Source organism: Drosophila miranda, chromosome 2 (genome assembly GCF_003369915.1).
Source record: "Drosophila miranda strain MSH22 chromosome 2, D.miranda_PacBio2.1, whole genome shotgun sequence".
NCBI lineage: Eukaryota > Metazoa > Arthropoda > Insecta > Diptera > Drosophilidae > Drosophila > Drosophila miranda.
The window spans coordinates 14,496,387-14,517,260 of NC_046675.1; the positions used below are offsets into that span (position 1 = coordinate 14,496,387).

General features: G+C 51.0%; 5 protein-coding genes across 10 annotated transcripts; 3 read left to right on the forward strand and 2 right to left on the reverse strand.

Moving 5' to 3' along the window:
• Positions 1 to 1,718: 1,718 nt before the first annotated feature.
• LOC108155331 (oligopeptidase A) lies at positions 1,719 to 4,343 on the forward strand. The gene is made up of 2 exons (XM_017286072.2): positions 1,719 to 1,932; positions 2,001 to 4,343. Exons 1-2 carry the CDS (start codon positions 1,829 to 1,831, stop codon positions 4,087 to 4,089), a joined length of 2,193 nt encoding a protein of 730 aa, XP_017141561.1. The 5' UTR covers positions 1,719 to 1,828; the 3' UTR covers positions 4,090 to 4,343.
• Positions 4,293 to 7,822, reverse strand: LOC108155330 (oxysterol-binding protein 1). Its single transcript, XM_017286071.2, has 2 exons — positions 5,730 to 7,822; positions 4,293 to 5,655 (listed from the first exon to the last, which is right to left on the reverse strand). The coding sequence occupies exons 1-2, from the start codon at positions 7,329 to 7,331 to the stop codon at positions 4,906 to 4,908; spliced, it is 2,352 nt and encodes a 783-aa protein (XP_017141560.1). The 5' UTR covers positions 7,332 to 7,822; the 3' UTR covers positions 4,293 to 4,905.
• A 1,343-nt stretch (positions 7,823 to 9,165) lies between these two features.
• Positions 9,166 to 15,735, reverse strand: LOC108155328 (protein phosphatase Slingshot). Of its 5 annotated transcripts, none has more exons than XM_017286064.2 (8): positions 15,120 to 15,735; positions 13,909 to 14,151; positions 13,419 to 13,843; positions 13,277 to 13,342; positions 13,011 to 13,205; positions 12,675 to 12,944; positions 10,000 to 12,576; positions 9,166 to 9,356 (listed from the first exon to the last, which is right to left on the reverse strand). In XM_017286064.2, exons 1-8 carry the CDS (start codon positions 15,180 to 15,182, stop codon positions 9,299 to 9,301), a joined length of 3,897 nt encoding a protein of 1,298 aa, XP_017141553.1. In that variant the 5' UTR covers positions 15,183 to 15,735; the 3' UTR covers positions 9,166 to 9,298. The 5 variants fall into 5 exon arrangements, with proteins under 5 accessions (XP_017141553.1, XP_017141554.1, XP_017141559.1 ...); XM_017286065.2 differs by having other exon boundaries at positions 15,126 to 15,734; XM_017286070.2 differs by having other exon boundaries at positions 10,491 to 12,576; positions 15,120 to 15,734.
• Positions 15,736 to 15,850: 115 nt separating this feature from the next.
• LOC108155332 (nicotinamide/nicotinic acid mononucleotide adenylyltransferase 3) lies at positions 15,851 to 18,133 on the forward strand. Of its 2 annotated transcripts, XM_017286073.2 has the most exons (6): positions 15,851 to 16,074; positions 16,158 to 16,564; positions 16,625 to 16,726; positions 16,783 to 16,934; positions 17,673 to 17,931; positions 17,990 to 18,133. In XM_017286073.2, exons 1-6 carry the CDS (start codon positions 15,972 to 15,974, stop codon positions 18,029 to 18,031), a joined length of 1,065 nt encoding a protein of 354 aa, XP_017141562.1. In that variant the 5' UTR covers positions 15,851 to 15,971; the 3' UTR covers positions 18,032 to 18,133. The 2 variants fall into 2 exon arrangements, with proteins under 2 accessions (XP_017141562.1, XP_017141564.1); XM_017286075.2 differs by lacking the exons at positions 17,673 to 17,931; positions 17,990 to 18,133 and adding an exon at positions 17,146 to 17,652 and having other exon boundaries at positions 15,854 to 16,074.
• A 73-nt stretch (positions 18,134 to 18,206) lies between these two features.
• Positions 18,207 to 20,575, forward strand: LOC108154466 (sodium-coupled neutral amino acid transporter 1). The gene is made up of 5 exons (XM_017284736.2): positions 18,207 to 19,045; positions 19,113 to 19,222; positions 19,288 to 19,428; positions 19,499 to 19,705; positions 19,767 to 20,575. Exons 1-5 carry the CDS (start codon positions 18,399 to 18,401, stop codon positions 20,240 to 20,242), a joined length of 1,581 nt encoding a protein of 526 aa, XP_017140225.1. The 5' UTR covers positions 18,207 to 18,398; the 3' UTR covers positions 20,243 to 20,575.
• Positions 20,576 to 20,874: the final 299 nt, after the last annotated feature.

Here is a 20,874-nt window from a genome sequence, read left to right on the forward strand (position 1 = left end):
ATAAAAAACGAGGTGGAACGTTGTGAGTTGCTGCGGACACCGCAACTCTACAGTTATACCCGATACTAAGTCAGTATGGCTCTCTCCGGCAGACGCCGCTAATATTGAACGACACGACAAAGAGTGCGTGCGAGAGAGACAGAAAATCAGTCTGAGCGTGACGTCGGGGGCTGCGTAGCCACTGCAAATTGATTTGTTCCTTTTGGCTACAAAAATGATCTGATCTGATCCAGATTCAGCAATCTGATAGATATGGTCATTATCTATGATTATGCGTTTTTAGTTTTCTCGAATGTGCAATATTGTGGATGCAACAGATTTTCGTCCTTTGTGGGGGCGGAAGGGGGTGGGTCGAAATTCTGAGATATACGTTTTGTAGTGAGATCTAACAGAAGTGCGGATACCAAATTTGGTTACTCTAGCCTTAATAGTCTCTGAGATTTGTGGATGCCCCAGATTTTCGTCCTTTGCGGGGGCGGAAGGGGGTGTGGCGAAATTTGGACACGAAACGGTCAAGGTCCGATATCACAGGAGTGTGGATACCAAATTTGGTTGCTCTGGCTCTTACAGGTTCTGAGATCCTTGAACTCATATTTTGCAATTGGCAAAGCCGACCATGAAACCTGTGTGTTAGAGAGAGACAGAGCGAGAAAGAATGAAATTGTTTTCTTGATTCTGGCTATAATAATTATACGATCTGGTTGAGATTTTACACTCTAGAACATATAGTCATCTTCTACGATTCTGCGTTTTTGGTTTTATCGTATCTTTAAAAATGTAGATGCCACAGATTTTCGTCCTTTGTGGGGGCGGAAGTGGGCGGGGCGAAGTTTTGAAATATTTTTGTAGCAGTGACATATCACAGAAGTCTGGATCCAAAACATCGTTGCTCTAGCTCTTATAGTTTTTGAGCACTAGGTGCTGAAGGGGACGGACGGACGGACGGACGGACGGACGGACGGACGGACGGACGGACGGACGGACGGACGGACAGACGGACAGACAGACAGGGCTCAATCGACTCGGCTATTGATGCTGATCAAGAATATATATACTTTATGGGGTTGGAAACGATTCCTTCTGGACGTTACACACATCCACTTTTACCACAAATCTAATATACCCCAATACTCATTTTGAGTATCGGGTATAATTAAAAACTCAAAACTGATTGGCAATTAAATAAATTTAGCTTAATCTAAATTAAAAACTAAACGTAGATATCCACAAATTTATTCACGGGATATTCGCCAGTAGATACACACTTTTAATCTAGGCATACTAGTCTAGTGTCATAAGGACATTTATAAAATAGCCACTTTGCCATCTCTATTGCTTATCGGCGGCATTGGCAGCCTTGGCAGCTGTCAACTGAAATTGGTGTGCTAGCAGGTTTGTTGAGGTCAAAATTAAACCGACGGTATATTTACGGTATATAATGGTATATTTTTGTCAACTTCATTAATCTATTATATTTCATTTTCAAAGGTATATAGAAATCCAACAAAAGCAAGAGTTTAAATGAAGCCAGTTAATTAGAAATAGGTTCATTAATTGGATAAAATTATGTGGGCATGGCTAACTGTTCTATCTAGCTAATAATATTCGACGGAATAGCGAAATCGAGGAATATATATAATAGAACTTAAATTCGTCAGTATATGTACGGTATATTTCTAAAATGAGACGGTATATTTTAACGATTAATCCGCGGTCACACTGTTTGACACTCTACGCCTGGGCCCCAGCGTTTTTTTTTTTTGTTATAAATTCGGGAATACGCATTTAGGATTTGTAAATATCTAGCTGAATAATTGCATAAGTGAACATGATGAACATTTTGCGACAGCGTCGCCTGTTCCTCTGCCCAGCGCAGGCCGCTCAGCGCAGTCTGTTGCACACTTCACATTGCCGGCCGGGCTACATCGTGCTGTAAGTATTTAGTTCTATAATAGTAGTCCCCGAATACTGAAACGACCTCTTCTTACCCCGTGCTTTAGTGTACCCGAAATCGGTGAGGAGGGGCCCTTGGGCGAGGGCGTGCTGAAGCCGGATGGACTGCCTGCATTCAGTGACATAACCATCGAGATGTGCTTGGGAGCCATCGGACAGCAGGCGTCGGCCGTTGAGAAGTCTGTCAAGGCTCTGGAGCAGGAAATTAAGAGTGGCAAGCGGGTCGACAGTGCGGCCATATTCGGGGAGCTTGATGCAGTCACCGGACCTCTCGAGACGACCTGGGGCGTGGCCAAGGCCCTCTACCTGGGCAATAGTACGCTGATCCCCACGAAGTCGTACATGAACATACACGAACGAGCGCGCAACGCACGCGCCGCCAAGTACTGCAACAAGACTGTCTACAATGCGCTGCTTCAGCAGGAAGGAGTGGCCGCCGCTGGGGTGAGTGAGCAGCGAATGCGTCAGAAGTACTTGCTGGAGGGCAAGCTGAATGGCCTGATGCTGAGCAAGGACTCGCAGGACGGGCTCAAGGAGCTGCTGACGCAGCTGGGTCGCGAGCGAGCCAGCTACAAGAACAAGGTCACCATGGCCGTGCACTCGTTTGGCCATGCCGTGAACGATTTCCAGCTGGTGCGTGATTTTCCACCCGCACTGCTGGAGGCCACGGCACGCGATCCCAGCCAGCCGCTGGAGGGTCCCTGGAAAGTGACGCTGCAGCCGCAGATAGTCGAGGGCTTCCTCAAGTACTGTCCGGAGCGTCTGCAGCGCTGGAACGTGTGGCGGGCCAATGTCTTGAAGGCATCGGCGCAGCAGGACAAGGCCCTGGAGAACAGCACGCACTTGGAGAAGATCCGCGGCCTGCGCCACCGGCAGGCCAACCTTCTCGACTACCCCACATACGCGGACATGTCCATGCAGACAAAAATGGTCGGCAGTGTCGACAACCTGAAGCAGATCTTCGCCAAGCTTCTGAAATTCGCGGGTCCCGCACAAAGCGTGGAGCTCGAGAAGCTGCAACAATTTGCCAAGGACAGCGGCTGCGATTACAAGCTGGACGCCTACGATGTGAGCTACTGGAGGCGCAAGCAGCTGGTGGCCGAGCACAATCTGCAGGAGGAGAAGCTGAGCGAGTTCTTCCCCCTGCCGCGCGTCATTTCGGGGCTCTTTTCGCTCAGCGAGAAGCTGTTCAACATCCGCATTGTGGAGCACCCCAAGGCTGAGGTCTGGCATCCGGCCGTCAAGTTCTACGACGTTTTCGACGGGGACGTAAGCAACGGATCGACTCCCGTGGGTGGCTTCTATGTGGACTGCTTCTCCAAGGAGCACCGTTTCGGTCGGAACAATGGTTGGATGGTGGGCATACGGAACAGCAATAAGTCAGCCGGTCTCACGCCCCTCTGCGCTCTGATCTTCAATTTTGCTGATCCTGTGCAGGGCAAGGTGCCGCTCCTCACCTACGACGACCTGCAGATGATGTTCAAGACCTTTGGCAGCGGACTGCAGCATCTGCTCACCCAGGCTGGCTACAGCGACCTGGCCGGTCTCTCCAACATCGAGTGGGACGCGTCGCAGGTGTCCGGCTATGTGATGAGCAATTTCCTCGACGATCCCACCGTCCTGCGCAGTCTCTCCGGCCACTATGCCAGCGACGAGCCCATCGACGCTGCCCTGTCCCAGAAGATGCCGCTGCTGAAGACCCAGTTGGGCGGGTATCAGCTCTGCCAGGAGCTATATCTAGCCGACCTCGATTTGGAGCTGCATCGCTCCAATGCCTTTTGGCTGGATATCGTGCGCAAACTCTGGCCCGTTTACCACTGCATGCCGCTCGACAAGAAGGACGCCCACCCCTGCTCCATGACTGACATATTCTCCGGCGACTGGGCAGCCGCCCAATTCAGTAATTTGTATTCCAAGATGATAGCCGCCGACATCTCGAGCAGCTTTGCGGCGCAACGCAGCGGCGAGAACTATGCGGCCGTGGGCAAGCGATACAAGCAGACGTTCCTCAGTTCCGGCGGTTCGGTGCCAACAGTAGAGGTGTTCCGTCGCTTCCAGGGACGCGATCCCTCTGTGGAGGCCCTACTGAAGTCTCTGGACATATTCGCTCCATCGCAGACCACCGAAAATAATTGATGAACAATGCGAGGCGAGTGCGGCCTGACCCGCGGCAGCCCAGTTATCTTCTGTGTAGTTTAGTTGATAACACTTGACACCGCCTAATCGATGGATAAAGTGATAATGAGTCAGTCGGCAGGTGCAGGTGCGCCAGTGGATCTTATCGGACAGGTGTTCAGGTGTCTTTTCTGCGAGTTGAACCACACACACACAATTGTTGCTTTATTTAAATAATACTTTAATAATAAATTGCATAAATTTATAACATTTAACATATTCCCTCGATTCGATTCTCTCATTCTTTCTTGTCCTCTCCAATTCCATTTGATATAGATATATATATATACACAACAAAATGTAAAACATGATTTCTGCAGATAAACGAGGAACGAAACGAACCCGGAGGAACGCGGGTGTGGGGGCTTAGAGTGGAGGGGGGTGCATCCTTGCACACAAGGATAGGAAGGATCTCTACGGATACAAATAGGTTGTGCCATAAGTCTGCAAGGTAGTATTTGGAAAAGCAAATGCTCGTGGAAGGCGAAGGCGAAGAGAATAACCAAAAGAGAACAACAGAAGAGAACAGATTTCGTTGAAGATTCCCGAAGTTGGTGGAAGGCGGGGCGGGGCTTTAGCTACGTTACAGGCCATTCAATTTATAGTACTATATATCCACTAGATCGAAGAATGTTGTTACACAGATTAGTTCCATAGTGTACTATGTGTGTGTATATGATGCAATGGATGTTTCTGCGCGTGTTTCGAGGCTGAAGAAATCTTTTTAGAATATTTTTTGCTAAGGCTGTCCTCTGTGTTGCGTGTAATTGCTGTAGATTAATAGATGTCGGGGCAGCCGCTCCAGTCCTGCGCCTCCTTGGCCTCCCAGTAGGTGTTCTTGTACACATGGACAAAGTTCTCGCTGTCCTCCTCCTTCTCGCGCTTGAACCACATGGGCTCGTAGGCCGGATAGGGTCTGCCCTCGGATGCCGCATGCTCCGCTTCGCTCTCCCGCTGCCTGCGCACCGTACGCTGCTTCTCCTCGAGACGCAGCTTCTCGTTGTTGCTCTCATCCCAGTTGCCTTGCTCCATCAGCCGCTGGTCGGGACGTCGTCTGCAGTCCGTTGGCGCCACACCCTCCTCCTCCTCGTTGAGCTGGCAGGCCAGTGTCGTGAAATTGTAGTACTTATCCGAATCGGCCGGTGCGGGACGGCGCTGCCATGCCACCTTGTACTCGCCGGTGGTGTATGTGGGGCTGTCCGGAGTGCCCGATGTCTTGAGGACGGGCGCAATCTCGATCTGGGCATCCCAGGTGCCGCGAATCACCCACTTGACCTCGTTGTGCTGATTCATAACCACGCCCTTGACGCTCCGCTGCACCTCGCGACTGAAGTACGAGTACGGGATGAAGTTCAGGATGCACTTGTTGCCCTGCGACGCATGGGAGCCGATTATCTCCATCTCCCCGTGCTGGTCCACCCACAAGCGGCCCACGATAATGTTGTTTACGGTGGTGGTCACCTTGTGCCAGGAGTAGCGGTTGCCGCTCTTCAGGAACTGCACATAAGCCCCGCCCAAGGGATTTATCTGAAACAAGCAAGAAAAACGAAAACAATGACGTTTCAATCGAATGTAGAACATAGTAGCCTTTGGAGACAAACCTGAACATATTTGCCGCGAAACTTGCTGGTCATCGAGAACTCCTGCCAGCAGACCCATTTGGTGCTCTCGCAGTGGAGCGCCGCGACTGGGGGATGATGGGAGACCTGCTCGGCCAGGCAGCGCCAGCCGAAATCGTCCATGCGATCGCACTCATAGGTCTCTCCGAGCAGTGGATTGAACGGTTTGCCCGTGCGGTTCGTTGTCGTTGCGTACGCGGAGACGGTGAAGGCGGCCACATGGGCTAGCTGTTCGCACGCATCCTTGCAGTTGGCGGCCTGATCGAGTATGTCCGAATACTCGTAGTCCTCCACCAGGCGCTGGAGCATGGAGAGCGGCTCGTTGAAGTTCACGGGCATGGGGATCTTCGACAGATCCTTGCCAATGCAGTTCTTCATGATGGACCACAGGCTCAGGGGATAGTTGGGCTTATCGGGGACCCTCTGGCGGCGAAACTTCACCGGCCTGCTGCTCCTGGTACTGCTAGCCCGCGACTCACTGTTCTCCAACTGGGCGGCCCGATCCACATCGTCTTCGTCGTCCACGTAGTGCCCTCCGCCGGAGGCAACGCGGGGCGCACTCACCAGACAGACCTGTTGGATGGTTTTGATGGTGCGCTTCTGTTCGTCGCTCTCCGAGGAGCTGCCCGTCTGGCCATCGAACTGGTCCTCGGAGCTGCTGCGTCGTTTGTTCAGTTTCAGGATGAAGGTGCCATCCCCGGGTAAGGCGTGCTCCAGAGCGTCAAAGAACTCCACCTCGTCGTCGGAGGTTAGAGCCGTGTTGGAGCTGCTGCCGCCAGCGTTCAGGGACATTGTGGTGCTGGACGAGACCATGGGCGGAACGGGTTTGTTTTGGCGCACCAGGACGGCGGCCTGCTCCATCTGGGACTGCTGCTTGGCCATCTGCTCGATTATCTCCTCGAGCTTCAGGCGCTGCTCGCGCTCGTGGTGGAGCATCTTGGACCACTTGTGGCCCTGCGCCTCGGCCGAATGGAGATAGTCATTGCCAGCATTGATCATCGCATTCGATGTTATCCGAAAGAGCGTGGCCCGCTCGTTGACTATTTTTGTGCGGCTGGCCAGCGACTCCTCTTCGTTGGACTCCAGATCGTTGAGGGCCCGCTGCAGGGCGGCTCCGTGCTTAGTGATCAGATCGTAGCAGGTGCGCATGTTCTCCAGCCGCTCGGTGAGATCCCGCACCACCGAACTGATCTCTTGGCTGGGCACCACCTGGGCCGTCTCCTCCTCCTCCTCTTCCTCGCTCTCTATCGCCCGAATGGCCTTGACCTTGGCCAGCTCGAGGGCCGTCACCCAGGACTGTCGTTCCACCTCGGTGCCCGCTTTGATGTGAAATGTCTGCGTGCCGCCGTTCGAGATGACAAAGGTGCACGAGTCGACTGTGTGGATGAGGGCACCGTGCAGCGAGATGGTGCCGCGACATGTGTGGTTTATCTCCGACTGGTTGCGGTAGTAGCTGAGCACACCCTTGGACAGGACGAACCATCGCCGCTGGTAGCCCTTGATGTAGTTGGTCCACTTTAGCAGCCATCCCTTCATCTCCGGCAGCCCCTTCTCGGCCAGTGCGTTGCCTGCGGCGTCCGTCATGGTGGCCCTGGTGGATCCGATGGTGGAACTTCCAGCAGCAGAAGCAGCACTCGCGACGACCTCGGACTGCTCCGACCGACGACTTCTGATTAAGCCGTGTCGTTGTCGCCGCGGCAATTGTGCAAATAAACGCCACGTACGACGACAGTGACGGCGGGTGGTGGCGGTGGCAGCGGCGACGGCGGCAACTACTGGCGAATGACGACCAGCAGCAGCAGTAGCACCAGCAACAACAACCCGAAACTCCGTCTCCTCTTGTCTCGAAAATCGGGCAGCAGCAATTGTTCGATTATGCGACCGCGTCTGCTGTAGCAGCAGCAGCTTGCATTATAGATTGATTGCACTTTGGCTACCGTGTTCTCTCGTTCTCGCCTCTGTAGCGCGCTCACAATTGATTTCGTTTCGTGCCGTTTTTCTAATTTTTCTGCAGAAAATAAAGAAACTGTGCAAGTAGGCAGAGTGGGCGCATCTGTGTGCGTGAGTGTATTGTGTGTGAGTGTGTTGGGCTGCGAGTGTGACCCTCAGAAATATACCGTAATGTACCGTCTCGTTTTCAAGATATACCGTAAATATACTGACGAATTATACAAGTTATATTATACATATTCCTCGTTTTTGATATTCCGTCGAATATTACTAGCTAGATAGAACCCTTAGCCCTGCCCACATATTTTTATCCAATTAATGAGTCAGTTTTCTACTTGGCTGGCTCATTTAAAATACTCCTTTTTATTGCATTTTGTCTAAAAAAAGGTTTTAGCGAAAAAGGTCAAGCAAATAAAACGTAAGTGAGTAATCGATCCTATTGCTTAATTTTGATATTCCGTCGAATATTACTAGCTAGGTAGAACTCTCAGCTGTGCCCACATAATTTTATGCCATTGATGAATACATTTCCTACTAGATTGACTACTTTTAAATACTCCCTTTTATTGTATTGTGTATAAAACAAGGCTTAAACAAAAAAGTTCAATAACAAAACAGTGGCAACGTAAGTGAGTCATTTCTTACATGCTGTTGGTATATGAAGACTTGTTGCTTGTCAACCGGAGTATGGGCGTTTATATACCCTATTTCGTGATTTAATATGAAGATACTGTTTTCAAAACTGTTTTAAAACATAATTATTAATGTCCTTGTCTTAGATTGAAAATAGTTTAATAAAGAGACTGGCTAGTTTTTGCATATATTGGCGCCTTAGATGAGAAAAATTTTCTCAATTCTATAATACCCATTTTCCCAGGGTATGCAGAGTGATGATCTATGCGTTCCAATGTTGTGCGACAATGCTGCTCAGTGAAAAAGGACTTGAGCGCCAAATAGAAATTGTTTGAAAGTGAATGAGCGACAAGGATTTAAATACGATCCAATGCAATAATGCTCGAAAGTACAATTTGAGAGAGAGAAAATTAAAAAAGCCTGCGTACGGAAGTTTCTATACCCTATGTTCTTTAAAATTTTAATTGCTTCCACTACACTTTCCGACGACCCTCAGAAATATACTGGTTTTCACCCACCGGTATATCGTTATTTCGATAGGTATAGTCGGTTATTTTATCGGCCGTTTCAGCCTAGAGACGAAAGTAGGTAAATATTTAATGTAAATAGCATTTTAAGCTACGTTTGTTTATATATTTGGTTTCCTTTTAACTTAATGGGGGCTTTGGTGCACTTCAAGCATGCCCTGAATGCAGTAGTGACTCTTTCTATGTGAAGTTGCAACTCAGTGTCGGTTGGCTGTTAATTTTAAAAACCCAAACCGAACTTTTTGCGCCGCATGGTGTGTTTACCTGCCCAATGACTCATTTCGCAATTAAAAAGATTGCACGTGTAATTGGGTTACAGTTGTATATTTATAAATACGGGGCTTGATAAATAGCAAAAAAATACAAATTTGTGTATAACAAGGTGGGGGTGGGGCGGGCGTCAGCCTCGAGAGCCAGCTGGGGTTTTGGTTTTCGTTTTGTTCACTTACTACACTTCTCGGCCCATGAGTAGCGGAAGGAACGTATCATGTGGATAAGGCTGCAAATACAAAGATTGGTCATAAAGGCTGGCAGGCAAAGGCAGAGGCAGAGGCATAAAGTACTGCAGGTGCTACGATACGATATGATGGGAAATGACTCAGGCAGAGGGACGGCACAGAATTCGGAACAACGACAAGCAGAAGAGGGGGACACCACATGATGTGTACAATGTGTATTGATGTATATACAGAAAATCGTTTATTCGTAGGCAGTTGTTGCATAATATAAAATAAATATGTATACAGTTACAAGTAATTTAAAAGTACAAATACAGTTTCATAGGTTGCTTTGTTTTCCGTTTTCTTTTTGTTTTGTTTTATAGTCCCTGACGGCACTTTTCACAAAGTTTCAAGATCGCGGATCATCGGTCGGTCGGTCGGGTCGGGTCGGGCCGGTTCGGTCTTCAATGAACACACGCTTCACAGAACATATGAGAAGGACGTACTACTACACAAGCTTACACTTTATTGAGGGTCATTATGAGGGGATGTGACGGTAACATAGACAAAAGCGGGGGGAAATATAAATACGAAAAGCAGACAATGCTCGGGCGATCCTTAGTGGCTATTATGATGTGGGTGTGAGATGGAGGTGGAAGTTGGAGCTTGTTTAATGAGTAAGTAGAAATAGCATTTCGTTACATGGTGTTGTATGCAGCCGTGTTGAAGCCTGGCTTTGGTGTACTTAGCCTAGTGAGTGGATGGGTCTTCCCATGCTGTGCCAGACGCCTAATCTGCACTTGCTGATGCTGCTGCTCAGACTGCTGTTGTGGCAGCTGCACGTGGCTGGTGTGGCTGCTGCTGCCGTAGTTGACGCTGGCAGTGAGTCTGGCAGGTGCGGGCGGTGGTCGACTCTCGCTATAATCGTGCGTTTTGTTCGACAGCGAGGAGCGATCGTAGTAGGAGCGCGGGCGTTGCTTGTAGCTATTGGCGTTAGTGGCGGCGTTGCAGTTAGTGCTGTGGCTGTGGCTGTGGCCGTGGCTGTGACTGGCGGTTAATGGCGGCGGCGGCGGCAGTGCGGTGGTTGTAGGCGGGACGATGACTGCAGTCTGGCTCGCAGCTTGGCTATTGCAGGAAGTGGTTTGATATTTATGCACTAGACCTTTTACATTACGATCACAATTTTCGCTTACGCTGGAATCGGACGAGTTCGACGTTGAGGAGGAGCTGGAGGAGGACACATGATTCGCGTGCTGAGCAACTGGTGACGAGGGCAGTGATTGGTGTGTCGTCGTCTTCTTAGCCCCCATCTGTGGGGCAGCTGTTGCTGAGCTGGCAGTAGCAGAACCACTAGTCGCTGCAGTGCTGCTCGTCGGGCAAACAGTGGGTGCACAAGGTGCACAAGGTGCACCCGCTGCCACAGTCAAGACTACCGCCACCGATCCCACACCAACCACTGCCGCCTTGGCCTCAAAGTTCTGCTTGAGTATTTGCACATTACCGGAAATTCGCTGATCCTCAGCCAGCGTCTGATTGGGGCACCGCAAAACCACTGCCGCAGTCGCCGCCTCCAGGTCGCTGGTCGTGTTCTTGTTCTCAATATCGCTGGTGTGCATCAGCTCCTCGCTGTTGCAGCGCAGCGGCTGCCTCTGCCTGGGACTGTTGGCCGAGGAGGCGCTCCGGTAGAGGGTTGCAGACCTCCTCTGACCAGCACCAGCCCCAGCCCCAGCAGCATCTCCTCCGCTGGTATCCAGCTCTTGGTCCTGCTCCTGGGCATCCTCTGGGCAGCGCTTCTTCAGCACCGTGCTCTCCTCCAGCTTCTGCTTGGTGCGCTTGACTGTCCCCAGCTGGCCTCCGCTCCCGCTTACGCTTACGCTTCCTCCCTCGCTGACGTTGCAGTTGCTGGCAGTCTTCGGGTCAGTGCTGATCCTGCTGCAGCTGCTCCGCTTCAGATCTTGGATCTCGCCCTCGAAGATGGCCGTGGTGTTGCGATTGCTGTCGTAGTAGCTGCCGGAACTTGTGCGCAGCGGCAAACTGCTCCGGTTGTCCCCCGATCCCCAGCTGGAGTGTCGCGACGGCGGCTCCCGCTGTCGCAGGCCGCGGTTGCGTAGCATGATGGATTGTTGCTGCTGCTGCGACTGCTGCGGCGTGGCATCTAGAATAATTCCCCCGCTGGGTCCAAATGCCTCTGTCCACGAATGTGTCTTTCGACGCTGACGCTTCTCCCGCTCCTCTTTGGCGAATACATTATCCACTTGCGAGGAGAACACATCCGAGGAGCTGGAATCTCTGCGGGGCAATCCTCTTTCGGTAGCGCTTTCAATGACTCCTCCTCCTCCTCCTCCACCATTGCCTCCCAAGTGGGACGTTTGAGTGATTAGCTTGGTCAGTGAGGTCCACACAGGGCCTGGCTGCGACTGTGATGGCGACTGCTGTGGCAACTGATCCGAGCGATGCGCCTCGAGATCATGAACGCGTGTGCGCACCGACAGAGGCGTGTGCTTCTGGATGTGCAGCACCTGGTTCTGGGTGACGCTGTAGTTCTCTCCGTTGCTGCCGGGGAAACGCATATTCTTTGGCTCCTCCGCCACGCTGCGCTCCGGCGTGAGGTTCTCCATCGACTGGCTCTGCTGTTTGGTGACAACAGCCGTCTGGGTCTTCGGGGAAGTGCTGCTGGAACGTCGCACCATGCGTCGCTGCTTTTGTGCGCTCGATCGGCGATGGAGTCGCGAGAGTCTTGTGTCCTGCCCCGCCGCCTCCTCGTCCTCCTCCTCGGGTGTCACAACTCCAGCCTCGCCGCTCGACTTGGACTTGGCCTGATTGAGGGCCTGTATCAGGGGCGTGGGCTCGCTGCCCGGCAACAGCCTCGCATCCTTTGTGCTCTTCAAATTCGTCTCACTCTTGCTGCGCTGCAGCTTCTCCTTGTTCTTCATGGCGTCCAGCATGCCGCTGTATGTCTCCAACTGGCTCAGAAAGTTCTTGTTCGGCTTGATGCAGCTCCGACGCTCCTTCACATGATCCAGCGCTCGCTGGAACTCCCACTTGTAGGCCTTCATGGCATAGGCTATCACCACAGAAGCGGACCGACTCACGCCCATTTTGCAATGGACCAGCACCTTGGAGCCCTCGGCCTTGGCGCGAGTAATATAACGATATGTGTCGTCCCAGTATTTGAGAAGATTCGTCTTCTCATCATCATATACACGCACGTTAAAGTACTCAAACGTCCCAGGGAAGAAGTTATCTATCTCCCGCGTCACATTCAGAATATGGCGAACGCTGCAATCGAGATAAATTATAATATTAGTGTTTCGCAGACGACAGAGGACGAGGATACAGTCCATAGTGTGTGTGTGTGCGTGTGTGTCTTGACATACCCATTCTTCTGAAGCTCCTCCAGATTGCTGGCATTCCACTCGGAGCCCAAATACACGTGCTCGAATATCTTTGTGGGTGCATCCATTTGGCCGAGTATGACAAGCATTTCGGCATCAATGAACGACTTGTACTCGCCCAGATCCATGTCCAGTATCTCCTCAAGGCGACCGCGTATATACTTGGAGGTAACCTCGTCCAGGTCCACGGACATCATGATTGCTTTCAACTTCATTTTAATGACACTTTCAGTTTCCTCCTTTTCGGTTGGCCTACAGTGAAAGAGGTCGCATTTAATGAGGAACAAATAAAGTGGAGGGCAGATCTGGGACTCATACTTGTTCCGTATGGCATCTGGTGAGGGTGGGCGGCGACTCTCTAGCGCATCCATGGCATTCCACTCGTTCAGGCACGACTGATCCGACTCGATGCGTCGCTCGTAGCTGGAGAGCCAATCGTGCGAGGGGCCGCTCGCATAAAAGTTGTTTTCACGAGCCTTCTTCGATACTTTGTGAATCGTCTGAAGCGCCGACCTGTGCCCCCGCAGGATGGGAAGTAAGTTTTGATTAAAGCTGGATGGGAAGAAGGTCGTTCCACAACCTACCACATGGCCTGCACCGACACGGGCTTGAAGATGTGTGTCTTCTCAAACACGGCCACGCTGAAGCCGCTGCAAGGAAGGAAGGAAGGTAGGCAAAATCAGTGTTGGGGCTGTCGGACAACACACACACAAGACAGAGGCTCACCCATCGCCATCCAGATGGATGGTGGTGTCTGCCAGTATGGGCACCACCAGACCGATTGTCGTCCGCTCATTGCAATCGATGCCGAGCAGGCAGGACTCCTCCATGCCCGAGATGTTCTTGTTGTCGCCGGCACCAGCCACATTTTCCTTGTCCGCTGTTTTATCACATTTACTGGCTGCTGCTGCTGCTGCTGCTGCTGCTGCTGCTGCAACTGATGGTGCAACGTCCTCTGAATGCTGCCGCTGCGTTGTTACCGCCGACGCGATGCTGCTGGAGGAGGACGTGGAGGAGCTGACCTTTGCCGAATTGTGACGCATTATCTTGTTGCGGCGACGTTCGCTGGTGGCAGCCCGGCGGCAGCAACTGCGCGAGGCAATCACCAGGTAACGTTTGCGATTGCTACGCTGCGACTCCAGTTTGACAGCCTGTCGAGAAAAGAACATGCATTCGTAAGTATTTTGCAAGCAGCGAACGAACAACATCTACTGACCATCTTTAGCGTGTCCTCACGGTGCAAGAGAAAGAACATCGACTGCAGGTGGTGCTGTATGTCGGAGTTGTTGCTCTGTGTGCTGTTGCTGGACCGCGTCGAGTCTGTGCTAAGCCTTCGCTCCGGCTGTTGATGGGGCGGTATATCCTTAAGCGCTAATACCAGGGCGGTTCCTTTGCCAGCAAAGAAGCATTCGCTCTTTTCGTTCTTGCTATTGCCTTCGTCGTCATCGGCCTCGCCATCCTGTTGGAACGATAAACGATTCAATTTTTGTTTACACTCGGCAGCTGCTGTGTCTCTGTCCCTGCCACGGGAGTCACAGTCACCCGCCCGGTGACTCACTCGCTCACTCTCTCACCCACCCACTCACCCAGCACTCATTGCGGCCTACCATTTTAACCAACTTTCATCGGCAATGAGTTCAAAAGGGGTAAAGCTTACGATAAAGATCACTCGATTATTATTGGCTGATTGCCTGAATTAAGATTCCAAGGGCAGCCACCCAGCGTGTGGTTGTGTGGCACACGAATGTATACCTACGTCGGGTACTATATAGACAGTCTCAAGGTCTTCAGAACTATTTTTGGGGCGGGCGGACGGCAGGCTAACGGAACCAAAGAGAAAATCTCACACAGCGACGCGACGGATGACAAAACGACAAATAAGGCAATGCAAAAATATAAAGGCGCGCGGCTGACGTCGCGACGTCTGCTACGGATTTGGTTGAGTTACAACAAGAGCAACAACAGCAACAAAAACAAAAACGATGATGATGACGCTGACGAGCCGCGCCGCGCCGCAAGCGCCCACACACACGACACGCCACGGCACGGCACGGCCAAGAGAGACACACAGACAGCCACTCGAAATAATCGTTTTGCGTTTTGGGGCACAGGCCAAAAAATACTCAACACACAAAGGATCATGCACCCAAGACGGAACACGCACAGGAAAAGCGATTATAGGCCGTGTCGGAGAGCCAGCCACTCACTCCGAATAAAATTATTAAAACCAAAACAAAGCGCAGTTCCGAGAGCGAGCGAGAAAGAGATGGAGCTTGACAACCCCCCCATACACACGCACACAGCCCTGCCTTGCCGCTGGGATTCACAACAAAACACACACGCCAATAGATAAGGTGGTGGGGTGGGGGGCAAATGCACCCAACGTGGAGCTTCATCTGGAGCCTCTTCCTGGCTCCGCGCACTTACACTCACCGAATTCGAGCCCGAGCCAGCGACACTTGGGGAGCGCTGCACCGTCACAAGCGCCATTTGTTGTTGCTGCTGCTGCTGATGATGGAGCAGCGGTCGTCGCCTCCTGACTTCGACTCTGCCTGCTCCTTCGCTATCCTTGCTGTTTCAGGGGGTCTTCTGTTTGTCTGTCTGCCTGACTGTGTGTCTCTGTCAGTCACAAATGCATTTTCGTTTCGCTGCCTGCTGCTGGCCGTTGTTTTTGCACTCGGCGCCTTGCCTGCCCGTCGTGGACGTTTTACACCGCACTAAAAACACTTATATTATGGCTGTTGCGCTAATCGGTCAAGAGTGTGAGACGAGAATAGCCCGCACTGGTCCTTATAATTGACAAACACACACAACGTTGATAAATTGTAAATACGACCACACGAATTTTTCATAAAAGAAAGACAGACGCCATTTCTAGTCGATAACACTGCCCACTAATCGTTCTGAAGCAGATCGAGTATGGTCTAGAGGTGGCGAAACTTCGAATTTTTTTTGGGTCACTATCGATGCATTTTATTGCATACTAGGAATTTTAAATGAGTTACAAAATATCAAGGAATACAATTTTTAGAGAAATTTTTTTAGTACTACTGTGTTTTAGACTGTGTTCTACAATTAAAGGTAATCTAAACAAAACAGGCATTTGACGAATTTTATTAATTTTATCGATGTTTCCCACTGAAAACATCGAAAGGCATCGAATGAAGTTGGCAGCACGCACATGTCCGCAGTGTTGTAGAAAGCAGCGAAAAACAGCTGTCTAAACCACAACATTGCGATTCGAGTTGGAATTTGATATTTACATGAATTTGGTTTAAAATGTCGGCGTTCATGGAAGAAACAACGTGCTTGCTGCCCCGGATCGCCTTCATAGCATGCGGCTGCTTCAGTCCGCCCACGCCGATGCACCTCAGATTGTTTGGTAAGCAGCATGCGGCTTAGGTTTTAAAACTTGTGTAATTTCTAAATATAATCGATACCGTCACCCACTCGACGCGTGCACAGAGATAGCCAGGGATCACTTTGAGATGCAGGGGACGCACAAGGTGGTGGGCGGCATAATCTCACCCACCCATGACTCATATGGAAAGAAGGGGCTGGTTTCATCGCTGGACCGCTGCGCTATGGTGAAATTGTCCGTTCAGAGCTCGAACTGGATACGGCTATCCGACTGGGAGGTGCACCAGAGCCAGTGGATGCGCACACAATCTGTTCTGCAGTACCACCAGAACTTCATGAACAACTACATCAACTCTCCCTCTGGTGCTGGAGATGCAGAGCCAAACGGTGCCCTTCCCGGATGGCTTCCCACTTCCCTGCGAGAGCGCAGCGATCCAGTGCAACTAAAGCTGCTGTGTGGGGCAGACTTACTGGAGTCCTTTGCCGTGCCTGGTCTCTGGGAAGATGCCGACGTAAGTCCACGTTTAGTTAGAGTGTTATTTGTGGTCTTTTGACAGACTTGTGCTCCACAGATTGAGGATATTGTGGCCAACCATGGCCTGGTGGTCATTACTCGCTGCGGATCAAATCCCGATAAGTTTATATTTAATTCGGACATTTTAACCAAATATCAGGTATGTAAAATTAATTATTTAAATAAATTTGTATCTATATAAATTGACATTTCCAGCGAAATATTACTCTGATTACTAATTGGGTGGCCAATGAAGTGAGCTCCACGCTGGTGCGACGTCTTCTGAGTCGCGGCCAGTCGGTGAAATATCTCATAGACGACCTGGTGCTGGAGTACATCAAGCGTCAGCGATTGTTCAACGTTAAATCGTAGGTGGAAAACCCCCTGATTTCCCTTGTAAATGTGCATCCCTCATGTAGACTTACATTCCACCCTGATACGTACACTGAATGAGTCGCCATTCGATTAGCTACTTGCCACATTTGTACACTGTACACTGCACCAGCCGCACATTAGAGATCATCCTAGCGCACAGCCCAGCAATTCTCTCTACGTCTCTTTCTATGTCTCAAACTGCAGGCAGGATGCACCGGCACCGCCCGAGGGCGACTCTTGACGCGTACTGCAGCAGCAGCAAGCGCAGAAGCAGAAGCAGAAGCCGCTCTACCATCGTCACAATCAGCACCTACCACCCACCCACCAGCACCACACGCAAATATCTCAAGCCCTTCTAATGCAGTGGCGTCTCTTCATGGAGTGTGAGTGAGCCCAAGCAGAGAAAAACAGAAATGTTCAAGTTCCTTTTAGCGCAATTTGCAGTCTGGCTTTTGCATGTATATAATGTACACTATATATATCTTATTTATTGTGGCAACCCATCCGCCCCTGTTCTTGCCACGAACCTAACACTTACACCTGTTAATACCCGCAATATATATTGTATAATCCTTGAGTTGAGATCCTTGGTGGTCAGTGTACGTATCATTTACTTACACCAATTTTGCAATTCTGCCGCTGGGCACATCAAATGTATTTCCCATTAAACTATAACCAAACCTTTGTTGCTGTTGTACTGACACGCCTGCCTAACCTCGTGGACTGTGTAGTAAGTATATAACGGATGCAGTGCGTCCAAATCATTTGATCTTTAATCACGCCTACACGGACAACAACAAGAACGCTACGAGCTCCCTCATAAGCGAGCTGGATATGGACGAGTCGGACAGCCCGAGTCCGCAGATGCAGCAGACGACATCGCGGGTCTTCTGCTGTGGCGAAACTTCGCCGCGTGGCCCGAAGCTCTTGCGTGTGGGCCCTGGCCAGGCGGTGCAGGTCATCACCATGCAGAAAGATGAGATTTCAGAGGTATGTAGCATGTATAGATAAGTATTTAAGCTTTACTAATGCAGTCTTATTTCCACAGAGCGAGGCCAAGAAGCAGAAAATTGCCCAAGTGCAGCTTTAAGCTGGATGAAGACAATTTCACAGATAGATGCAGGAATGGAGGAAGGGGAAGCTATTGTTGATATGTGCATGTAAAAATAAACACTTTAATCACATGGATAAATTGATTTCTTCTCCATTTTGTGGGTCATCCGCCATCCGACGAGCTAGAGCGAAGGCATTGAACTTTGCTATTGACCAGAGACAGAGTCAGAGTCAGAGTCAGAGTCGACGTGCTTTAACATTGCAGTGCAAGGGCTTCCCTGTGCATTGGGTGTCGGATGACAAACGACAGAACTTGTTGGCAGTACTCCAGAGTGCATCTTAGACGGGGCCACAGTTGAGTTTTTCGTGTTGCAGCGTCTAGTTCCGAGTTCGAGTCCAAGCGAATGTTCTTCTTCCGACGGAAAAATGTCAAACCAGCGCCACGTCCCTCGCGCGCCCCATCCTTTGCCCTTCCCAAGAGACGCTCGTCCGTGCAGCTGATGCCCTCGCACCAGCATGACCAGCTGCCGTTCCTGTCGCGCACCCGTTTCAGTGCCCTGCCCCATTTCCGCGCCTACGAGGATGAGCCGGAGAACCTGTCGCTCTTCATTGCCATCCTCTATGTGGTGGATCTGTTCGGCATCTTTCCGTTCGTCACGCTCCCCGCAATGCTGGTGGAACTGGGATACTTTGGCATTCTCCTGGTCCTGTCCATTATCTTTCTGCAGATCTACACATCTTTTCTGCTGTCCCAATGCTGGACCATGGCCGAGCACCTGGATCCCTCGATCCTGCAGAAGCGCAACTATCCGTACGCCGCCCTAGCGGAGCTGGCCTACGGCCCGTATGTGAGTCTGCTGGTCTCTGTGCTCCTGGATCTCAGCATCTTTGCCATGGCCGTGCCCAGTGTGGTGATGGCCGCCGAGAACCTGGAGGCTGTCGTCCTGCGCATGAGCGCCGGCCACTATAACTTCTCTTACTGCTACTGGGCCATCATTGTGGGTCTGGTCATCTGCCCGCTCATGTGGCTGGGGAGTCCAAAGCATATGAGGTGAGAGAGAGAGGATATTCTGGTGCTCCGATGCCATATTCTACGTGCCATTCTACGTTCTATGCAGGGGCCTGGCCATCATAGCCGTCTGTGTGATGATCCTTATTGTGGCGCTGCTCTGGTTCTGTCTCTTTGCTGCTCCTGCCATTGGCACACCCTTCGAGGGCATATCCATGGGTGGGTAAAATGAAAACAGCTTTATTCTGGCCTAGTGGCTTATTCTCATGGATTGTTCTCCATAGAGCTACCCGGATTCTTGACCGTGCTCAGCAGCTACAGCATTCTGGCCTTCCAGTTTGACATCCACCCGGTCCTGCTGACGCTCCAGATCGACATGAAGCGCAAGTCCCAGGTCTCCTGGGCGGCGACGATTGGAATTGCCAGTAAGTGATTGCCACAATCATTCCACTACAGTCGAATGGCCACTAATGGAGGTTGGATACCCACTCTTAGTTACCTGCAGCGTGGCCATCTTTGGGTCCATCATTGCCGCCTACAAGTTTGGGTCCATGATAGCGAGCAACCTGCTGCAGTCGCTGCCCACGAGCGTGCCCTTCTACGTGATGCTGATCCTCATGTCGCTGCAGCTGTGCTTCTCCGTGACGGTGGCCAGCTCTGCCATGTTCCTGCAGATCGAAAACTACTTCAAGCTGCCTGAGAGTAAGATTCCCCATTGCCTCAAGAACTCCTCTACATTGACCTGCTTGCGTCCACCTTTCAGGCCTCTCGCTCAAGCGCATGGCCATACGCTCTACTGTGCTGGCTCTGGAGGTGCTTGTGGCGGAGTTTGTGCCGAGCTTTAATGCCCTCATGGATGTGGTGGGTGGCACCATAACAGGGCCCCTGGTGTTTATTCTCCCGCCGCTGCTGTACCGCCGCATTCTTCGGATGGAGCGCGTCCACCAGCGGATCGCTGCCGAAGCCAGCTATGGCAGCCTGCCGCTGGATCTCAACTACGATCCGGTTGAGCTCGAGATGGAGCCGCTACTGGTGGCCGCCAAGCCCAACTCCCCGCGCGGCTGCTGGCTGCGTCTGGTGCGGCTCCTGCACCGCCTCGATTGCGATGTCTCCTGCACCATGGGCGTGCTGCTCTTTGGAATACTGGCCACCTTTCTGTCCACCTACCTCAATCTGTTCAGCCTGCCCAGTCTCTTCACCAACAACTCGCCGTGCCTGAGTAATCTGACCAAGCCATAGACCCGACTGGGATTCCCTCCGTGGCCAATCTCTTGGCCAATTTACTCAGTCAAGTTCGTTCGAAGAATCGATTGACCTGTCCTTCGATGGGTTCAAAAACCTCAGCCATCTTCAGCTTCAACTTCAGCTTTGAATTTAATGCAGCATTTTAAAGGTTTTTTGTACAACACAAACTACAAATTTAATAAATTAATTATATTACACCAAGACACGCACGTGCTAAGGGTATACATACGGTTATGTGTGTGACTAAATATATAAGTATTTGCGTGTGTGTGTGTGTCTGGTTAGATGTTTAATTAGTTAAGCTTTATTAAAACACGAGAAACAACAAAAGCGAAACTATTTGTTCGGGGGAATTGCACACGCGCATCATTTATCATCTTTTTCGGCTGCCCAGCAAATGTTTCTGTTTGCCAAAAATTGTATTTAACAATTCTGTTCGCGTTACTATTGTTGTTGCCTTAGCTTAGGTTTTTACAGTCTCGACGGGGTAATTTCAGACCAGCTTTGGTTCGTCGGAGATCGGTCCAGTCCAGTCCAGCCCAGTCCAGAAGCTTCTGCCACTGGAAAGTAAACACGGCCTGAGCTGATAACACCTTTCGCAGCTCTCCACCATCTCCGGATACGAG

Coding starts and splice junctions, on each gene's coding strand:
- LOC108155331 (XM_017286072.2), top strand. CDS start 1,829: ATGATGAACATTTTGCGACAGCGTCGCCTGTTCCTCTGCCCAGCGCAG. Junction 1,933..2,000: donor CGGCCGGGCTACATCGTGCT/GTAAGTATTTAG, acceptor CCCGTGCTTTAG/TGTACCCGAAATCGGTGAGG.
- LOC108155330 (XM_017286071.2), bottom strand. CDS start 7,331: ATGACGGACGCCGCAGGCAACGCACTGGCCGAGAAGGGGCTGCCGGAG. Junction 5,656..5,729: donor TTCGCGGCAAATATGTTCAG/GTTTGTCTCCAA, acceptor TGCTTGTTTCAG/ATAAATCCCTTGGGCGGGGC.
- LOC108155328 (XM_017286064.2), bottom strand. CDS start 15,182: ATGGCGCTTGTGACGGTGCAGCGCTCCCCAAGTGTCGCTGGCTCGGGC. Junction 13,206..13,276: donor GTGTCGGTGCAGGCCATGTG/GTAGGTTGTGGA, acceptor GCGGGGGCACAG/GTCGGCGCTTCAGACGATTC. Junction 9,357..9,999: donor ACGGCTGCATACAACACCAT/GTAACGAAATGC, acceptor TTGTATTTGCAG/CCTTATCCACATGATACGTT.
- LOC108155332 (XM_017286073.2), top strand. CDS start 15,972: ATGTCGGCGTTCATGGAAGAAACAACGTGCTTGCTGCCCCGGATCGCC. Junction 16,075..16,157: donor GATGCACCTCAGATTGTTTG/GTAAGCAGCATG, acceptor ACGCGTGCACAG/AGATAGCCAGGGATCACTTT. Junction 16,565..16,624: donor GTCTCTGGGAAGATGCCGAC/GTAAGTCCACGT, acceptor TGTGCTCCACAG/ATTGAGGATATTGTGGCCAA.
- LOC108154466 (XM_017284736.2), top strand. CDS start 18,399: ATGTTCTTCTTCCGACGGAAAAATGTCAAACCAGCGCCACGTCCCTCG. Junction 19,429..19,498: donor GGCGACGATTGGAATTGCCA/GTAAGTGATTGC, acceptor ACCCACTCTTAG/TTACCTGCAGCGTGGCCATC. Junction 19,706..19,766: donor CTACTTCAAGCTGCCTGAGA/GTAAGATTCCCC, acceptor TCCACCTTTCAG/GCCTCTCGCTCAAGCGCATG.